Source organism: Diospyros lotus, chromosome 4 (assembly GCF_014633365.1).
Source record: "Diospyros lotus cultivar Yz01 chromosome 4, ASM1463336v1, whole genome shotgun sequence".
Lineage (NCBI taxonomy): Eukaryota > Viridiplantae > Streptophyta > Magnoliopsida > Ericales > Ebenaceae > Diospyros > Diospyros lotus.
Genome location: NC_068341.1, coordinates 41987013 through 42003958, shown reverse-complemented (window position 1 = coordinate 42003958; position 16946 = coordinate 41987013). Strand labels below are relative to the sequence as shown.

At 38.0% G+C, this 16946-nt stretch overlaps 1 protein-coding gene across 1 annotated transcript in view; it reads right to left on the bottom strand.

Moving 5' to 3' along the window:
* LOC127799946 (nibrin homolog) overlaps positions 1-16946 on the bottom strand; it is a 47089-nt gene that overhangs the window by 10366 nt on the left and 19777 nt on the right. The window contains exons 6-8 of the mRNA XM_052334249.1: positions 9324-9370; positions 9121-9229; positions 8831-8917 (exon numbers count right to left, since the gene is read on the bottom strand). Coding sequence (XP_052190209.1) covers positions 8831-8917; positions 9121-9229; positions 9324-9370 — 243 coding nt within the window. The remainder of the gene's footprint in view (positions 1-8830; positions 8918-9120; positions 9230-9323; positions 9371-16946) is intronic.

Here is a 16946-nt window from a genome sequence, read left to right as displayed (position 1 = left end):
AGGACTAGATTTCTAATCTAATATCTAGGACTAGATTACATCAATTTTAAATATACAACAAGAAGATAAAACACAAAATAGATACAAAATATAAAAGAATAAAACAACCCATCTTTATCTTGCCATAGCTTCTTATCCTCGTTCCAACACTCGCCTCAAGCTGGGGAGTAGATATCAATCATGCCCAGCTTGTTGATTAGGACTTCAAATTGGGTATTTGGCAAACCTTTTGTAAGAACATCAGTCACTTGATGATTGGAAGGGATATATGAAATTTTCAATAAACCGCTATCTAACTTTTTCCTTTAGGAAGTGTCTATCAATTTTGATATGCTTGGTTTTTTCATGTTGCACTGGATGGTAGGCTATACTTATAGCTGATTGATTATCACCCAAGAGTTTAATAGGCCTTTGTATTGGAATTTTCAAATCTTCTAGGATAATCTTTACCCATAGGAGCTTGCATACACCTAGGTCCATAGCTCTAAATTCTGCCTTAGCACTTGATCTAGCCACCACCCCTTGCTTTTTGCTCCTCCAGGAGATCAGATTTCCTCATAGAAATACACAGTACCCGGTTGTAGATCTTCGGTCAACTAGTGAGCCACCATAATCTGCATCTGTATATCCTTGAAACTTTAAGTTTGTCCCTGGAGTGAATAAGATCCCTTTTCCAGGTGTAGCTTTAAGATAACATAGAATCTTCCTTACTGCTGCCATAAGTTCTTCATTAGGATCATGCATGAACTGACTGACTAGACTGACAGCAAATGATATGTCAGGTCTAATATGTGACAGATATATTAATCGCCCTACTAGGCGTTGAAATCTCCCTTTGTCCACCTCTTGACCTCCTTTATTGGCTTGCAATTTTGTATTGGGATCAACTGGTATCTTTTCTCATTTTCCCCCTAATAGCCCTGTTTCATCAAGCAAATTCGTTGAGATAAGAAAATACCTTCATTTGAGTGTGCTACTTCTATGCCTAAGAAGTAGCGCAATTGACCGAGCTCCTTGATTTCAAATTCATGAGCTAAGTTTTGTTTGAGGCAGTCTTGTTCAGTTGTATTATTCCCTGTTACCACTATATCATCCACATAGACAAGCAAAATTGTTACCTTTTCTCCTGTATGTTTGATGAATAGAGTGTGATCTCCTCGGCTTTGGTGATATCTCATAGAAATCATGGCCTTTGAAAATCTTCCAAACCATACTCGAGGGGACTGTTTAAGTCCATATAGGGCTTTCTTGAGTTTACAAGCCTGAGTCTTCCCATCTCCTTCATGTGTAAAGCCAGGAGGAATTTCCATAAAAACTTCTTCCTCTAAATCTCCGTGTAAGAAGGCATTTTTGACATCAAATTGTTGCAATTTCCATCCAAATTTAGCTGCCAATGCTATTAGAATTCTTACCGTAGTCATTCTTGCCACAGGTGCAAAGGTTTTTAGATAATCAATACCATAAGATTGAGTATAACCTTTGGCCACTAAGCGGGCCTTATACCTGTCAAGAGTTCCATTGGCTTTGTATTTGACATTAAAAATCCACCTGCAACCCACTAGTTTGGTATCCTTTGTTCTAGGAACTAATTCCCAGGTTTGATTCTTCTTTAGGGCATCCATTTCTTCTAACATTGCCTTCTTCCAATTATGGTCTTTTACAGCTTCTTCTACTGATTTGGGAATAGCAATTGCATCCAATGATGTTAGGAAGCTTTGATATTAATCGGATGTACGGTGGTAAGATAGATAAGAGGCTAATGGATGTTTGGTGCAAGTTCTAACACCTTTTCGAATGGCAATGGGAAGGTTCAAGTCCAGGGGATCAGATTGGGGTTGAGATGTATTGGAGTTGATGGCTAGATTTTTATTTGGTATAATTTCTAGGTTGGTATCTGGAGCTGATGATGGAACTGGCTGCAGTTCTTCAATGGGCTGCCTTCTCTTGTAAACATAGGGAGAACCTTTGTATCTTATAGGAGAACCGAGGCAGGAGTGAGGATGATTAGCTGGTGAAGGTTGAGGTATCATACTAGGACTGGAATTTTCTGGAGGATCCTGATCGGCTGCTCTAGTCTCTAGACTTGCATTGAGAAATTCCCAATCCAAATCTACAAGATTTGTACCTGTTGGCCTAGCTGGAATAGGAGAAAAATAGGGATGAGATTCATTAAATGTGACATCTTTTGAAACATAGAATTTTCGGGTGTTTGGGTGGTAGCACTTATACCCTTTTTGTGTTGGAGAGTATCCAAGGAAGATACACTTAAGGGCCCTAGGGTCCAACTTGTCTCTATGGATTTTGAGTATGTGAACAAAACATACACATCCAAATACTCTTAAGGGTAGCTGAGTATGAAGATTAAAGTCTGGAAAAAATGATTTTAAAGATTGAAAAGGACTTTGACCATTTAGAACCCTAGATGGGACCCTATTAATGACGTAAGTAGCTGTTAACACAGCTTCCCCCAAAAATATTTTGGCACATGATGATGAAGTAAGGTTCGAGTGACATTGAGAAGATGACGCATCTTTCTCTCTGCCACCCCATTTTGTTGGGGTGTATCAATGCAAGATGACTCATGTATGATTCCCTCTTGTTGGAAATAAGTTTGCAGCTGAGTGTTAAAAGTAATCCTTTGCATTGTCTGTTCTAAGCCTTTTTATAGTAGTCCCAAATTGGGTTTGAATCATTTTGCAGAATGTGATCAATGTGGACCCAATAGTAGTCTTATCTTTTAAAAGAAATACCCAATACATACGAGTGCAATCGTTAATAAATGTAATAAACCATTTTGCCCCAGAACAATTGGGTATTCTAAATGGTCCCCAAACATCAGAATGAATCAAGTAGAATGGTTTTGAAGATAAAGTATTACTGATTGGAAATGAGACTTGATGATGTTTAGCAACAATGCATTCATCACACCTAAGACTCCTAGGGTCTAATGACTTAAACAAATATGGAAATACTTGTTTTAACAATCTAAATGGAGGATGACCTAGTCTAAAATGATGTAACCAAATAGAAGATAATTTAGACGCTGACTGGGAGGATGCTGCTGACTGGAAGGATGAGACTAACTGGGAGGATGCTGATGAAGAATAAGCCACGTGTTGTTGTTGTCTCCTTGTAGAACAATCATTCTCCCTATCCAAGATATAGAGCCCATTTTGAACTTTAGCCACACCAATCATCTGCCCCGTTTTCTTGTCCTGAAACTTACACATTGAAGGAGAGAAAACCGCCAAACAATCAAGATTTTGGGTTAGTTTCTGTATAGAAATCAAGCTGGTAGTTAAGGCTGGAACATAAAGAACTTGTTCAAGGGAAAGCTGAGAGTTTAATGATACTTTGCCTTTACCTAGGATAGGAATAGTGATTCCATTGGCAATCAGGATATGGTTTGGTAGGCTTAAGGGTATCATAAGTCACAAAACAATGAATATTAGGGGTCATGTGGTTGGTAGCCCCTGAATCAAGGACCCAACTGCTATTCTTATCAATTTTGGAAGCTGAAAAAACTGTATAGGAAGGGAAATTACCTTGAGAATTACCTTGATGGGCCAAGGAGTAAGTTCCTACATCTTGAAACGTCCGGAGAAAGGCTTTTAATTTGCCTAATTCCTCAGCATTCAGTGAATCAGAATCTGCTTCTGCTTCCCTTTTATCAGCCTCCTCTTCTTGCTCTTTACTTACATGAAAGCTTTGAGATTTCAAGTTCTTGAATCCTCCGATCCTACTCAAGACTGCCTCCTTCCCACGCAGTTTAAAGCATGTTTCCCTAGTGTGGCGAGGCTTTTTGCAAAAGCTACACCATTGTGAGTCTCAATTATTACTAGGGTTATGATGCTGGAAGCTGGATCCTGGTTTGCCAGGGTTCTGAAACCCTAATTTTCCAGTTTTATTTTCTCTACCTTCTTGTTTGCTGATCACTAGTGCAGATCCCTCAGTGATATGTTCAGTTAGCATAGCATATCTTCGATTTTCCTCACTCCTTACAATTGCAAAAACCTCATTAAGATTTGGGAGTTTCTCCTTACCGAGAATTTGCACCCTTACTTGGTTGAAGTCAGGATTGAGTCCAGCGAGGAACTTAACAATCCAATCTCGTTCAATTATCCGATTGAGTGTTGCAGCATCCTCTTGGCATACCATCTTGATGGGCTGATATTGATCAAGTTCCAGCCACAATCCTCTCATCACGTTGTAGTAATCTATGACGGTGAGTTGGCTTTGTTTGGTAGCTGTAATCTTTGTCTTGACTTCGAAAATCACGGAAGCATCCTGGATTTTGGAGTAGGTTTGTTGCGCTATCTCCCATATGGCTTTGGCTGTACTTAGGAACATAAAGTTCCTACTAATCTCTGGTTGCATAGTTCCCCATAACCAAGACATGATGCAAGAATCATCTATGTCCCATGCTATGTACGTTGAATCTGTTTCTTTGGGAGGACTTCCAATCAGATGGTTGCCTTTCCCACGGCCCTTGAGAAGAGTCTTCACTAGTTGAGCCCATTGAAGATAATTTTCCCCATCCAACCGATAAGATGGATGGACTATAGGGAGTTCTGAGGCCAAAGGGACTTCGCTAACCACTGGAGAGTGATCTGGCTGATGTCCTTCTGCTGGATTTGTATCACGGGTTGGGCTTGCGACATCTAATAGTTCCGCCATTAAACCTTTTACTTTCGGCTACCAGTGATTTCTCGAAACCAGCAGGCTCGTGGATGCAATAAAGGCACGTCAGGGACAAAGAGAGATGGTCCAGGCTAGGGCAAGGAAGGCAGGACCAATGGAGGATCAAATCAAGGACTGTGCAATGAAGGCAGAACCAACGGAGCAATGATTGTACAATGAAGGCACTAGGGTTATGTTGTATCCTACTCAACAGAATGCTCTGATACCATGTGGAAAAAGGAAGCGGTATTCCTTGATAGTTTTATTGATTGCAATAATAGAATTTATACAAGAAGTTTCAAAGAATTCTCCTAAGAATTCTCCTATATTTTAGGGCTAGATATGTACCCTATATTTAAGGACTAGATTTCTAATCTAATATCTAGGACTAGATTACATCAATTTTAAATATACAACAAGAAGATAAAACACAAAATAGATACAAAATATAAAAGAATAAAACAACCTATCTTTATCTTTCCATAGCTTCTTATCCTCGTTCCAACAATGGCTAAGATTGTGACAAGTGGCATAATGTGATTGGTTGAAGAAATCTATAAATAGGCACCATGGGTTGTTCTCAAATCATTCCAAACAAGTTTGAGAGTTGAGACACTTTAAGAGGATGAGCTTGCTCTAGAGAGAGAGTAGGAAGTTCGGCAAGAAGGCGGGAAGGAATCGAAGGAGAAGCCGGGGAGAACGAGCCTCGTCTGAGTTACGAGCCTTCGCCGGAATTCGCCAAAATTAGTCAGAAAAAAAGCGAGGTAAGTCTGATTTTTTTTTATAATCCTGTAGCGGGGAAAGAGAGGGTCACGTAGGTTCAAACGAGGGTCGAATTGGAGTTAAAATGAGGAAGTTATGACCGAAATACCAAATCGAGGCGAAGCAGTTCGAAACTGCCATGCAACGAGTGAGATACACGTGCCGGAAAATAGTTGCGCGAGAGAGCGCGTGGCCCACTTTTCTAGGGCGCGTGAGAGCACAGTGAGGGGCCCATTTTCCTTAAAATTTTCCAGTTATGCCCCTACTTTAATATCCTTCAACCCTATGTAAAAATATTTGAGGTTAGGTTTACCAAAACACGTGTTTCCTGCAAAAACCTAGGCTGTTTACTGTGAAATTATACTGTCCAAGAGATAAACTAACAAGGTGAGACTCCTATACTCCAAATCCTATTTTTTATTCTCTTATGAGAGACTTCTATTGTACGGGACGTGTTTTGTGAAGTTCTTATACATAAACTCTTGTTATTCTCTTACGTGAAATCATGTTACATATATGAAAAGAATTTTTCTGAAAAATATATGTTATTGACCTTTTAATTGTTGCATTTATAAAATTCATGTGGCCATACTGTTGTACCTATTTGTTGTTGGCCGAAGGCAAAAGTCGGATATCCCCCGAGAGGCGCTATGCGTGCGCCATCGAGAAAGCTCTCGAGGGAAGACCGTGAGTCTAAGGAACAACGGATGTGGTGCTTGCATGAGTTCTATGAGGTCGGGCCGAAGTGACATGGTTAAGGACCTCTTGAGAGGCACTATGTGTGCGCCATTAGGAAAGCTCTCGTTGGAAGAGACTGACATGTTCACGAGGCACTTCGGATTAGTTCTCGTTGTCTTCTCATACATTTTATATCTAATCATGCATCGATATAAACTGTTTTTGGAGTTTCTCACTAGAAGATTCATCTTCTAATTGGACTATGTCCCTGGAGTATTCAAACGTTTCAGGTTCGACAAGAGGCTCTAAGGGAAATGAGGTAGCTGAAGAATTAGCTTAAATTACTGTCTGTAGCATGATTAGCATATTTTTGTTTATGTGCGAACCTATGTAATTTTGGATATGTTTAAGATGTTCAGTTATCACTTGATGATGTCCATATAATATATTTTGTAGACGTCTTGAACAATTTTATAATAAATAAAGTATTATGGTTGTGAACCATATCAGGTTCGATCTAGCTTCCGCATTCAAGATTTTAACGCCTGTCTTAGCTATTTGATTATTGGGTTTGTTAAGCTGAGAAGGTGAAAATTAGAGTTTTGGGGATATTGTGTGATGTATGACAGCTATTGTGATATGAAAAATTTTTATATTCCTAAAATCCTAAGTTATAACACGCTCGAGAAATTTGGGGTGTTACAACTAGTGAGCGATCTTGGCAAATCCCACATCGGTTGGCCAGGAAGGGGGATGTTGGGCTTGTATATGCTGACTAGGCAACAACCTTTGAAGGTGGGTGCCCAGGCTGTTATATTCAATCCCTTATTGGCGTTAGTTTTGGTGCTTTGGATTTGTTCTGACAAAAAATCTCATTAGTAGACAATTGACTTCCTTAGATGAGCACTATAAATCCCCAACCCTCCAATATTTCCATTTGTGGTAAATTATAAACAGCACCCCTAAGGTTTGGCAATTGGCAAAAAGACATAGACACCCCTAACATTTGAGAAATGATAGACCTCCCTCACCATTAAGAGATTGTGTAAATTGACTATATATATATATATATAAATGTAAACTAAATATATATTTTCTGTAAATATAAACTACTGTGAATTAAAATTTTTCTAAAATATAAACTTAAACTAAAAATATATATAAATGTATTTTCAAAAGATATACTATGTAAATACATATAAAAATATCTACAAAAAATATACTTATAGAAACTAAATATATCTAAATATATAAAAATATATTTTTCTAAATGAAATATAAACTATAGATATATAAAAATAAGTTAAATATATACAATATAAACTAAACTATATATAGATATAAAGATTTGCTTATATATAACCCTATATAAATATATTTAAAAATTAAGTAATCACTGCCAGCGTCTGACCACCACTCGACACAAGTGAACCTGCTGCAATGGGGTTGCAGACCCCTGTTGCAAGGGGTTGGAGCCCCCAGTGATGCTGGGTCAGATGGGGATTGCAGAACACCATAGTTTGGATGAGAGAGAGGAGAGAAGAGGGGAGAAAGAGAGATGGATTACTGTGTCCCACTGCCATTGCTGTCTGAGAGGAGATAAAAGTTTTGCCAAAGAATAAAGGGCGGAGCTGAGGAGGAAGAGAGAGGATAGGAAAGGGTATTTTTGGCATTTTAAAAATACAACAGCTGTTTTCATTGAACCTTTCTCCATCTTGCTCAACAATTAGCTAGTTATGTAGCATTGGACACAGCTGACGTCATCGGTACTTGAAATAATGAGAAAAAGTTTACGTGGCTTGTTCTCAAGCTTACAGCCATAATAGGAGCTATGTTCAAGTAGCTGTGAACTCAGATTTGTAAAACAGGATTACTAAATTTAGGCACATCATATCCCCCGGATTAGGTTGCTGCAATTGGCAACATCAAATTTCATTATCAACTTAAAATAAAAAATAACACATCTTTTTTACCCCAAAACCTGCATACTATATTCAAACAACTTAAATAACTTTGCTTCCTGACATTAAATACCACTGATGTAGGACAAACTGAGAACAAATCTCAAAACCTAGAATGCTATTATGCTACTGATTTCGTATTCACTCCAAAGCTGCCTACAGAATACAGTTAAAATGTTTATATAGGGTGTCAACAAGCCCTATTTTAAAAGAGGAACAATTAAAATTAGGAAATAAAATAATTAAGAGAAAGAAGGTTTCCAAGCTGTTGCCTATAGTAGACTCTTCAAAATATTTAGATTCGGATCCTCTATCAACGGCTTTCATCCTATTCAACATTCAACACTTGTTAATGCGAGGTCATGTCACATGCTACCCTTTATACGAACCAATTGCAAAAATGATGAATGCTAGGTGATATCAGATATCATCTTAGCACCTAAACTAACTAGAAAACAGTGTAAATATTTGTAAGAATTTATACTGCACAAAAGCAATCAAAGGCAGCTGATGCCACCAGCAGCCAATATGCGACACTAACTTAGGTGAAGAATATATATTCTTATGAGTGGAAGAGCCAGTACATGAGAGCTATCAGGCATTTTCCTGTAAGGATACATGCATTGATTTTCCTTCTATATTCGTGTACATTACATATGACAAACATGAAAAAGAAAAGCAACTGGGGACAGAGATATAAATAGATTCAAAAATATCAAGGAAAGAATAAATATGAAAGGATCACATACTTGGCTATCTGAAGAAAACTGTTCAATAGAAACAACCTTGGCACTGACTATTTCCAATAATGAAAATAGCTTATCCTTAAATTTATACTGCAAGAACACAAAACAGAAATATTAAGATATAAGAATCATCCCAAATGCTTCCCCAACCAACCTATATTGTAGGATTAGAGAGAGAGAGAGAGAGAGAGAGAGAGATTCATTTTTTTAATTCCTCAAATTTACAGACTTTCAATTGCAATGTGAAATTCTCTAGTACAGTGAAAGCTTTCCCTTTGAACAAGAAACTGCACCTTGTGCATTGAATCCAATAGGAAAGTGTATCCTCTCAAACAGTTCTCCCGTGATTTTGGGTCAGCAACTTTGACTGATACACCTTCCAGCAACAAGGTAGGAGCATAACTGGGAAATTAAAGGGAGAAGGCAAAATCAAAAAGGGATACCTTAATCTGTACAACATGAAAATGTTCAAATCTGAGGATAAAACAATACTTACGAGCTGCAGTTTGGAATTTCAGTGCAGATACTTTTTCCTGCAAGAACCTATACAATTTTGGCAAAGAATTGATCATTATACCATACAAAAATTAGTGTAGGCTAAATTCTATGTAACACTATATGTGAAGATCAGAAAGCATGTCTTCAAATAGTCTCCTAACCAGATCATAAATTTCAGTCTTCTTTTAAAGGGTAAATTTCATACACACCCCCTGTGGTTTGATCCATTTTCAAGGACATCTCCTATATTTTATAATTAGCCTAGAAGCACTTCTACTTTCAATTATTTGCAAACACGCCCCCTCTGTCAACTTTAAAGCTAATGTCCTTTACTTTATGTCAAGGCGATGTAGTTTTTGAGTTAGGAAATATTTTTTATAATTAAAAATTATCCAAAAAAAGCTAATAATAAAAATTAACATAAACAATTAAAAAAAGAAAAAGGTTAACCATTGTGGGAAACAATGGTTAACCATCATTTTTGGCGAGACTCTTTGGAACTGATGCACAGAGAGAGAGAGAGAGGGGGGGGGGGGGGGGGAGCAGGAGGAGAAGAAGATGGGCCAATGAAGAAGATGGATTAAAGAAGAAGAAGAAGAAGGATCGAACCCGATGGGTTCAAACCCTCTAGGTTCATTCCAAAGGTTCTAAGTTCGAATCCTCTGGAACGAACCCAAAGGGTTCAATCTTCAGCATCTTCTTCTTAGATGGTCAGATTGCATCACTAGAACGAACCTAGATGGCCTGATTACATCGCCAGTTGGTTCTCCTTCAAAATGGCAAGACAGAGACAAAGGAGGAGGAGGAAGAAGAAAAAGAGGAAGGAAAAGGAGAAGAGTCAATTGGCAATGCAATCCAATCGATAGTGAAGAAGATGAAGGAGAAGAGTCATTGATCGGAAACCAAGACTTTTCATCTTCTTCTTTTGATTTTTTGATTTCTTAATTTCTTTTTAATTTAATGTTATGTTAAATTTAATTTTATATATTTAATTAAAGATATTAAAAGCAAAACTATGTCATTTTGACTCAAAATAGATGGTGTTAGTTGTTAAAACTAATTAAGGGGGTGTGCACAAAAAAATTGAAAGCACAGGGGCTTTCAAGGCCAATTTTGAAGTACAGAGAGTGTCCTTGAAAGCGGGTCAAACCACAGGGGGTATTTATGAAATTTACCCTCTTTTAAATAAAATCTCTACAAATTTACATCACCTAGATGCTAAAATCAAATAAGATGGGAAAATGTCCTCTTCAACAAAACATGTACTAGCAAAATCCCAGGTACAGGAGCTGAATGAAAAAAACTAACCAAGACCACCTCATGTCTAAGACCTGTTTGAGTACCCGTTTGACATAATTTCCCTTCTACAAAATCCAAACACATAACAGCTAAATTTTTTGGGCATGCAAAGATATTAACTGTACTTGTTATCCAAAAATATCAAAAGCCATATGACAAACAATAAATTCTGAGTTGTAACTTGTAAATCTCCAGCGACTTGATGAATCCACTTCTCTCAACCTTAATAGCCTATTCGACACTTTAAACTTGCAATTATTATGAGGACACTTCTACCATCATAGATATATTAGAGTAGGACGCATGGAGACTTCCTTTTGGGTGTCATATACAATTATATGTGCTCAATATCGATGAGGACACTTGATTAATGGAGAAGAGATTAGAAGAGCACTCCAGTGTCTATTTACAAGAATGAAGGGATGGTCAAAATTACAACAAGATCAAGCTAATAAGCCACACTATAGAACTCTGGGAAAAGGTGATCAAGCAAGGATAAGAACGTGTCTAAAAATTAATTTGGTTTCATGCACGATAGGTTAACAATAAAAGCTATATACTTTCTGAGACACTTGATAGAAAGGTCTAGACAGAAATAAAAGAATTTACAAATGGTAATTATAGATTAAAAAAAACTATGAAAGATTTTAGAAACATGTTATAAAGGGTTCTAGATAAGAACAAACTTCAAATTTCATATATATATTAAAGAAAGTGTAGAGCACAAAGTGAGAGAGAGAAAGAAAGAGAATCAGCTCTCAATATTCACCAGTGAATCAAGTAATACAAATCTTAAGTAAAATAACAAGCAGTTGAATATTTATATCTAGCGAGGATCTAAGCTAATGAGCGCCAAACACAAATAACTGAACACTTAAAGCAACAAAACATAAGTTAAACATAAGCTCTGTACAATAAGCAACAACAAACACAAATACATCCTCTAATATTCCCCCTCAATTGAAACTACTCCTTGACTGCTGAGTCGAGAGAAGACCCTGGTAACACTGTCTTCGAAATAGGAGAGAATCTCATATGCAACTGATCACGTAACAGCTGAAAACGACTTTTTGCTAAGCCTGTAGTAAACACATCCGCAACTTGATAGTGAGTAGGAACATAGTGAATTTCAACCTCCCATTTCTCAACTTTCTCCCGCACAAAATGAAGATCAACCTCCAAATGCTTAGTGCGAGCATGAAAAACAGGATTTTCAGCAATGCTTTTGGCTGCAAGATTATCACTCCAAAGAACAGGAACCCAAGCATTGGAATAGCCAAGCTCAGAAAATAAGGACTTTAACCACATAATCTCAATGATGCCTAGAGCAATGGCTCTGTATTCAGCCTCTCCCACAGATCGAGCTACAACCGATTGCTTCTGGGAGCTCCAAATAATCAAATTACTGCTAAGAAACACACAAATCCAGCTAGTAGATCTGCGAGTAACTCTACAGCCAGTGTGATCAGCATCCGTGTATACCGTGAGAGAAAGATCAGGAGAGGAAGGAGAGAAAAATAATCCCAAAGCAAGAGAACCTTTAAGATATCGAAGCAGCTGCTTGCATGCAAGCCAATGCTGCTACTTGGGAGCTGAGAGGAACTGACTGAGTCGATTTATAATGAAAGCAATATCTGGACGAGTATAGGTAAGATATTGCAAGGATCCAATGATAGTGCAATAAAGAGAAGGATTAGAAAAGATTCACCCTCAGTAGTTAAAGATTCAGCTGTGTTCACCAGTGTCTCACAAGACTTACAATCCAATATAGTTGCCTTCTTTAAGAGATCAATAGTATATTTGGTTTGAGTGAGATAAAGACCATTAGGGTTACGGTGAGCTTCAAAACCAAGAAAATAGCTAACAGAGCTGAGAGTTTTGAGAGCAAAATGAGTATTCAAATACTGAATACAAGCTTTTAGAGCTGTGGGATCTGAACTAGTAATCAATATATCATCAATATAAATCAAAACAAACAGCACAAACTTAGCAGTCCTCTTAATAAACAAGGAGGCATCAGAAATAGCCCGATTGAAACCCCAAGACTGTAAAGCACATCTCAGCTTGGTATACCAGACCCGAGGAGCTTGTTTTAATCCATAAAGTGATTTCTTTAGCTTGCAAACATGAGTAGGAAACTGAGAATTTACAAACCCTTCAGGTTGAGACATGAAAACATCTTTAATCAAATCACCATTTAAGAAAGCATTGTTAACATCAACCTGTTGGATATCCCCCCCAAACGTAACAACCAAAGAAAACAAGATTTTGATGGTGGGAGCTTTAACAACAGGGCTGAAGGTCTCAGAAAAATCAATACCAGGGTTTTGATGAAATCCCTTGGCAACCAAACGTGCTTTGTAACGAAGCACTGTACAATCTGCCTTAAACTTTACCCGAAAAACCCACTTGCAGCCAATAACATTCATATCTTTAGAGAAAGGAACTAAAGCCCAAGTGTCATTACGTTGCAATGCAGAATACTCTTCTTCCATAGCCTGGACCCATTATGAATCTAAGAAGGCCTCACGAACAGTGGTAGGTTCCAATGAGCTCACTAAGGCATGAGGAGAGGATGTGGAAAGAAGTTTAGCCTTAGATCTGGTGAGCATAGGATGAACAGAAGGTTTAAGAACATGAGAAGAAGGAATAGAAGATTGAGAGATACGAGAGGCAGGTGGAGGTAACAATGACGGAGGCGACTTCTCCAAAGAAGGAGATGGTGAAATGACAAGAGAAGAAGAAGCAATAGAAGGTAAAGAAGAATCCGGAGGTTGCGCTACTACAGAGGAAGAAAGGGTAGGAAATGACTGAAAGAACAAAATAGAAGGACAATCAGAAGTGGTAGAAATAACAGGAGACGAAGAGGATGCAAATTGAAACAAGCTAGGATAAGGAAACTCATCTGGATTAAAAAGAACATGGCGAGAAACATATACACGACCAGAAGAGTCTAAACACTTATAGCCAGCATGCCCATAACTATATCCAAGAAAGATACATTTGGTGGAATGAAAACTGAACTTATGTTTGGTATAAGGACGAAGATAGGGAAAGCATGCACAACCAAAGGGCTGAAGATGCAAATATGAGGGTGATTTACAAGATAACATCTCAACTGGTGTGCGAAACTGAAGAGAAGCAGAAGGAAGTAAATTGATAAGATAAACTGCTATTTGGAAAGCCTCAACCCAAAATTTAAGAGGCATAGCAGCATGATTTAATAACGGGAGCCCCATTTCAGCAATATGGCGGTGTTTTCTTTCAGCTACACCATTCTGTTGAAAGATATAAGGGTAAGTAAACTGAGGTTGAATGCCATGTAATTGTAGATAAGGTAGAAAGGCTTTAAACTCCCCTCCATTATCTGTTTATAAAACTTTGACCTTAGCATTATACTGAAGTTCAACAAGTTTATGAAATGTGGTAAAAACAGACAAAGCATCAGATTAAAACAGACAAAGCATCAGATTTTAACTTGAGAGGATAGAGCCAGGTATAGCGAGTGTAGGCATCAACAAAGATAATGTAGTAATGATATCCTTCCGTAGACAAAGTGGGAGAAGGTCCCTATAGATCAGAATAGACCAGTTCAAGTGGTCTAACTGTTGTGATCTCACAATTAGAAAAAGGAAGCTGATGGAGTTTACCAATTTTGCAAGAGTCACAAAAAGAAAGAGCTGACAAGGAAAATGGAACATGAATTTTATTCAACACCAATCGCAATACATTGAGTGAAGGATGCCCAAGCCTGGCATGCCATTGTTTGCACAAATTGCTCGTTTGAGCAACATTTACATTTACAATAGAGAAATTTAACTGTTTACAATGGTGAAAAGAAAGACTATCACACGAAGAAGAAGATGTGCATACAAAAGACCTAGGATGAAAAGAATGAGCTAAAAGCCTGGAATCAGCAGGAACAAAAGCTAAATTCAGTTGATATAAACCATCCTTAAGCTCCCCTCTGAGTAGCACTTGTCCGGTATTCTTGACCTTAATCACACAAGAATGAGAATCAAATTCAGCAATAAGATCATGATCCTTAGTTAATTGAGAGGCACTGATGAGATTTTTCTGCATGTTAGGAACATGCAAAACATTTGGTAAGGTAATGGAAGAAAAAGGCGGAGAATGAGAATATAACTGACCAAGGCCAACATTAGAGATTGCTAATTTCTTACCATTTCCAACAGACACCTTATCACCTCCATTGTAAGGAGTATGCAACGAGAGATTTTGAAGATTAGTGGTGATGTGATTTGTTGCTCCAGAATCAACAAACTAGGATTGATCTGAAGCAGATGGCTGACGGTCTAAAGGCTGCCGAGGAAAATGAGTATAGTGAGCACTCTGGACTGAACCAACATCATTCGAGTAGACCTCATTAGAGTCACTTAGGGAGGCTAGATAAGCTCTAGAGTCTAACTACTGATTCACTGGTGAATTACCAAAATTGGTCTGACTTGAAAAAAAACCAGACGACCTCTGAAAATTCTTGTCAAAGCGATGATAACATCGATCAACAAGATGATCTGGTTTACCACACAATTGACAGTAAAATCGTCTACCAAACTGACGGCCACGACCGCATCCTCCTCGTGTACCAAAACCACCTCCTCTTTGATTGTGACCACCTCTCATATGCTGAAAATTATTACCTCCACCTTTTTTATTATAATCAGTCAAATTGACTTGCATAGAGGATGTACTAGAGTCAAAATTAACACTCGATACTGGTAAGTTTTTAAAGGCTAACCATTGTTCATGCATTAACAGCAATTATTGGACTTTATCCAAATCTACGTCATTCATCTGATACGTCACCAAGCTAACTATAGCCTCGTAGTCATGATCTAAGCCGTTGAGAATTGCAATAAGCAATTCTTTGTCATCTAAACGTTCACCGATAGCAGCTAATGAATGGCCGATAGTCTTAATCTTGAGAACATAGTCGTTAATCGACAAGGCATCCTTCTTAATTAGCCGTAAATGCTGCTTAAGTTGAAATGACCTAGCAATGGTTTGCCTTGAATACAAATTCTCAAATGTAGACCATACCTCAGCCGATGACTCGCAGTGTATTACCTGCGCTAGAACGTCTTTATCTATTGTTGAGAACAACCAGCCAAGAAAGAGCTGATATGATCGCAACCACGTCATGTACTCTGGATTCAACATCGTTCCTCCAACATCCTTACTGCTAGGATCAACAACATACTTCGACGGTGGTGAAACTTTATTCAAGAATGGAAACAAATTGAAGGCGCGAATTGTGGTTAAAATTTGCGCCTTCCAAAAAATGTAGGTGGTGTTCTCTTTGTGTTTTAATTTTGTATTTTGAGTTTTGAATTCATTTTGAGTTTTGTGCTTCGAGTGTCTGTTTTGAAATTTTTGAAAATGCGTTCTTTTTGTTATTCTGAAAAATTATTTCTCAAAACAGAAAACTAGAAAACGCGTTTGCTTTGAAATTTTAAAAACAATTTTTTTTTAGTTATAATGATATTTTATTTAATAAATTTAATTTAAAATAAATAATAAATATTTATTAATAAATTATAAATTTGATTCAAATACTTTAAACTATAAAATAAATTTTAAATAAAAAAAATCAATAACATTAGAAATATCATTTAAAAAAATTAATACAAACAAAACATTATATATTCAGTTTAATAAATAAATAAAATTAAATAACAAAAAAAATCAAATCAGGAGCCGCAACCATCTTCTTCATCTAGGGTTTTCTGTGTGTGTGTGTGTGGGGGGGGGGGGGGGGGGGGGGGCGCTATTCGTGGTGGCTGTGGCGGTGGGGGCGCTGGTCGCGGTAGCGGATTGGGTAGGGGCGCGGTCACGATGGCGGAGGGGGGTGCTGGTCGCAGTGGTTGTGGGGGGCTAGGTCGTGATGGTGGTTGCGGTGGCGTTGGGGGCTGTTGGTCTCGGTGGCGGTGGAGTCGAAAGTCGACGGCGGTGGCGATGGTTGTCGATGGCCAGAAGAGGAGAGGAGAATGGAGAGAAGAAAGGAGGGAGGGGAGAGAGAGAGAATGGGGCAGTGGGTAATGTACGCGCGGGGGGGTGCGGGGAGGGGGGGGCTGTTTTTCACGTTTTCCATTTGTTTTGTGTTTTCAGTGTATTTTCACTGAAAACGCCCAAAACAACAAAATGTCGTTTTGGGTTTACTTAACAAATTTTTTATTTGTTTTTGAAAATGCGTTTTGAAAAATAACAAAGAGAATGCATTTTCGATGTTTTCAAAAACTGAAAATAGAAAATGGCCCGAAAACGGGAAAAAGAACAACCCCGTAGTTTCTAGAATCCAATT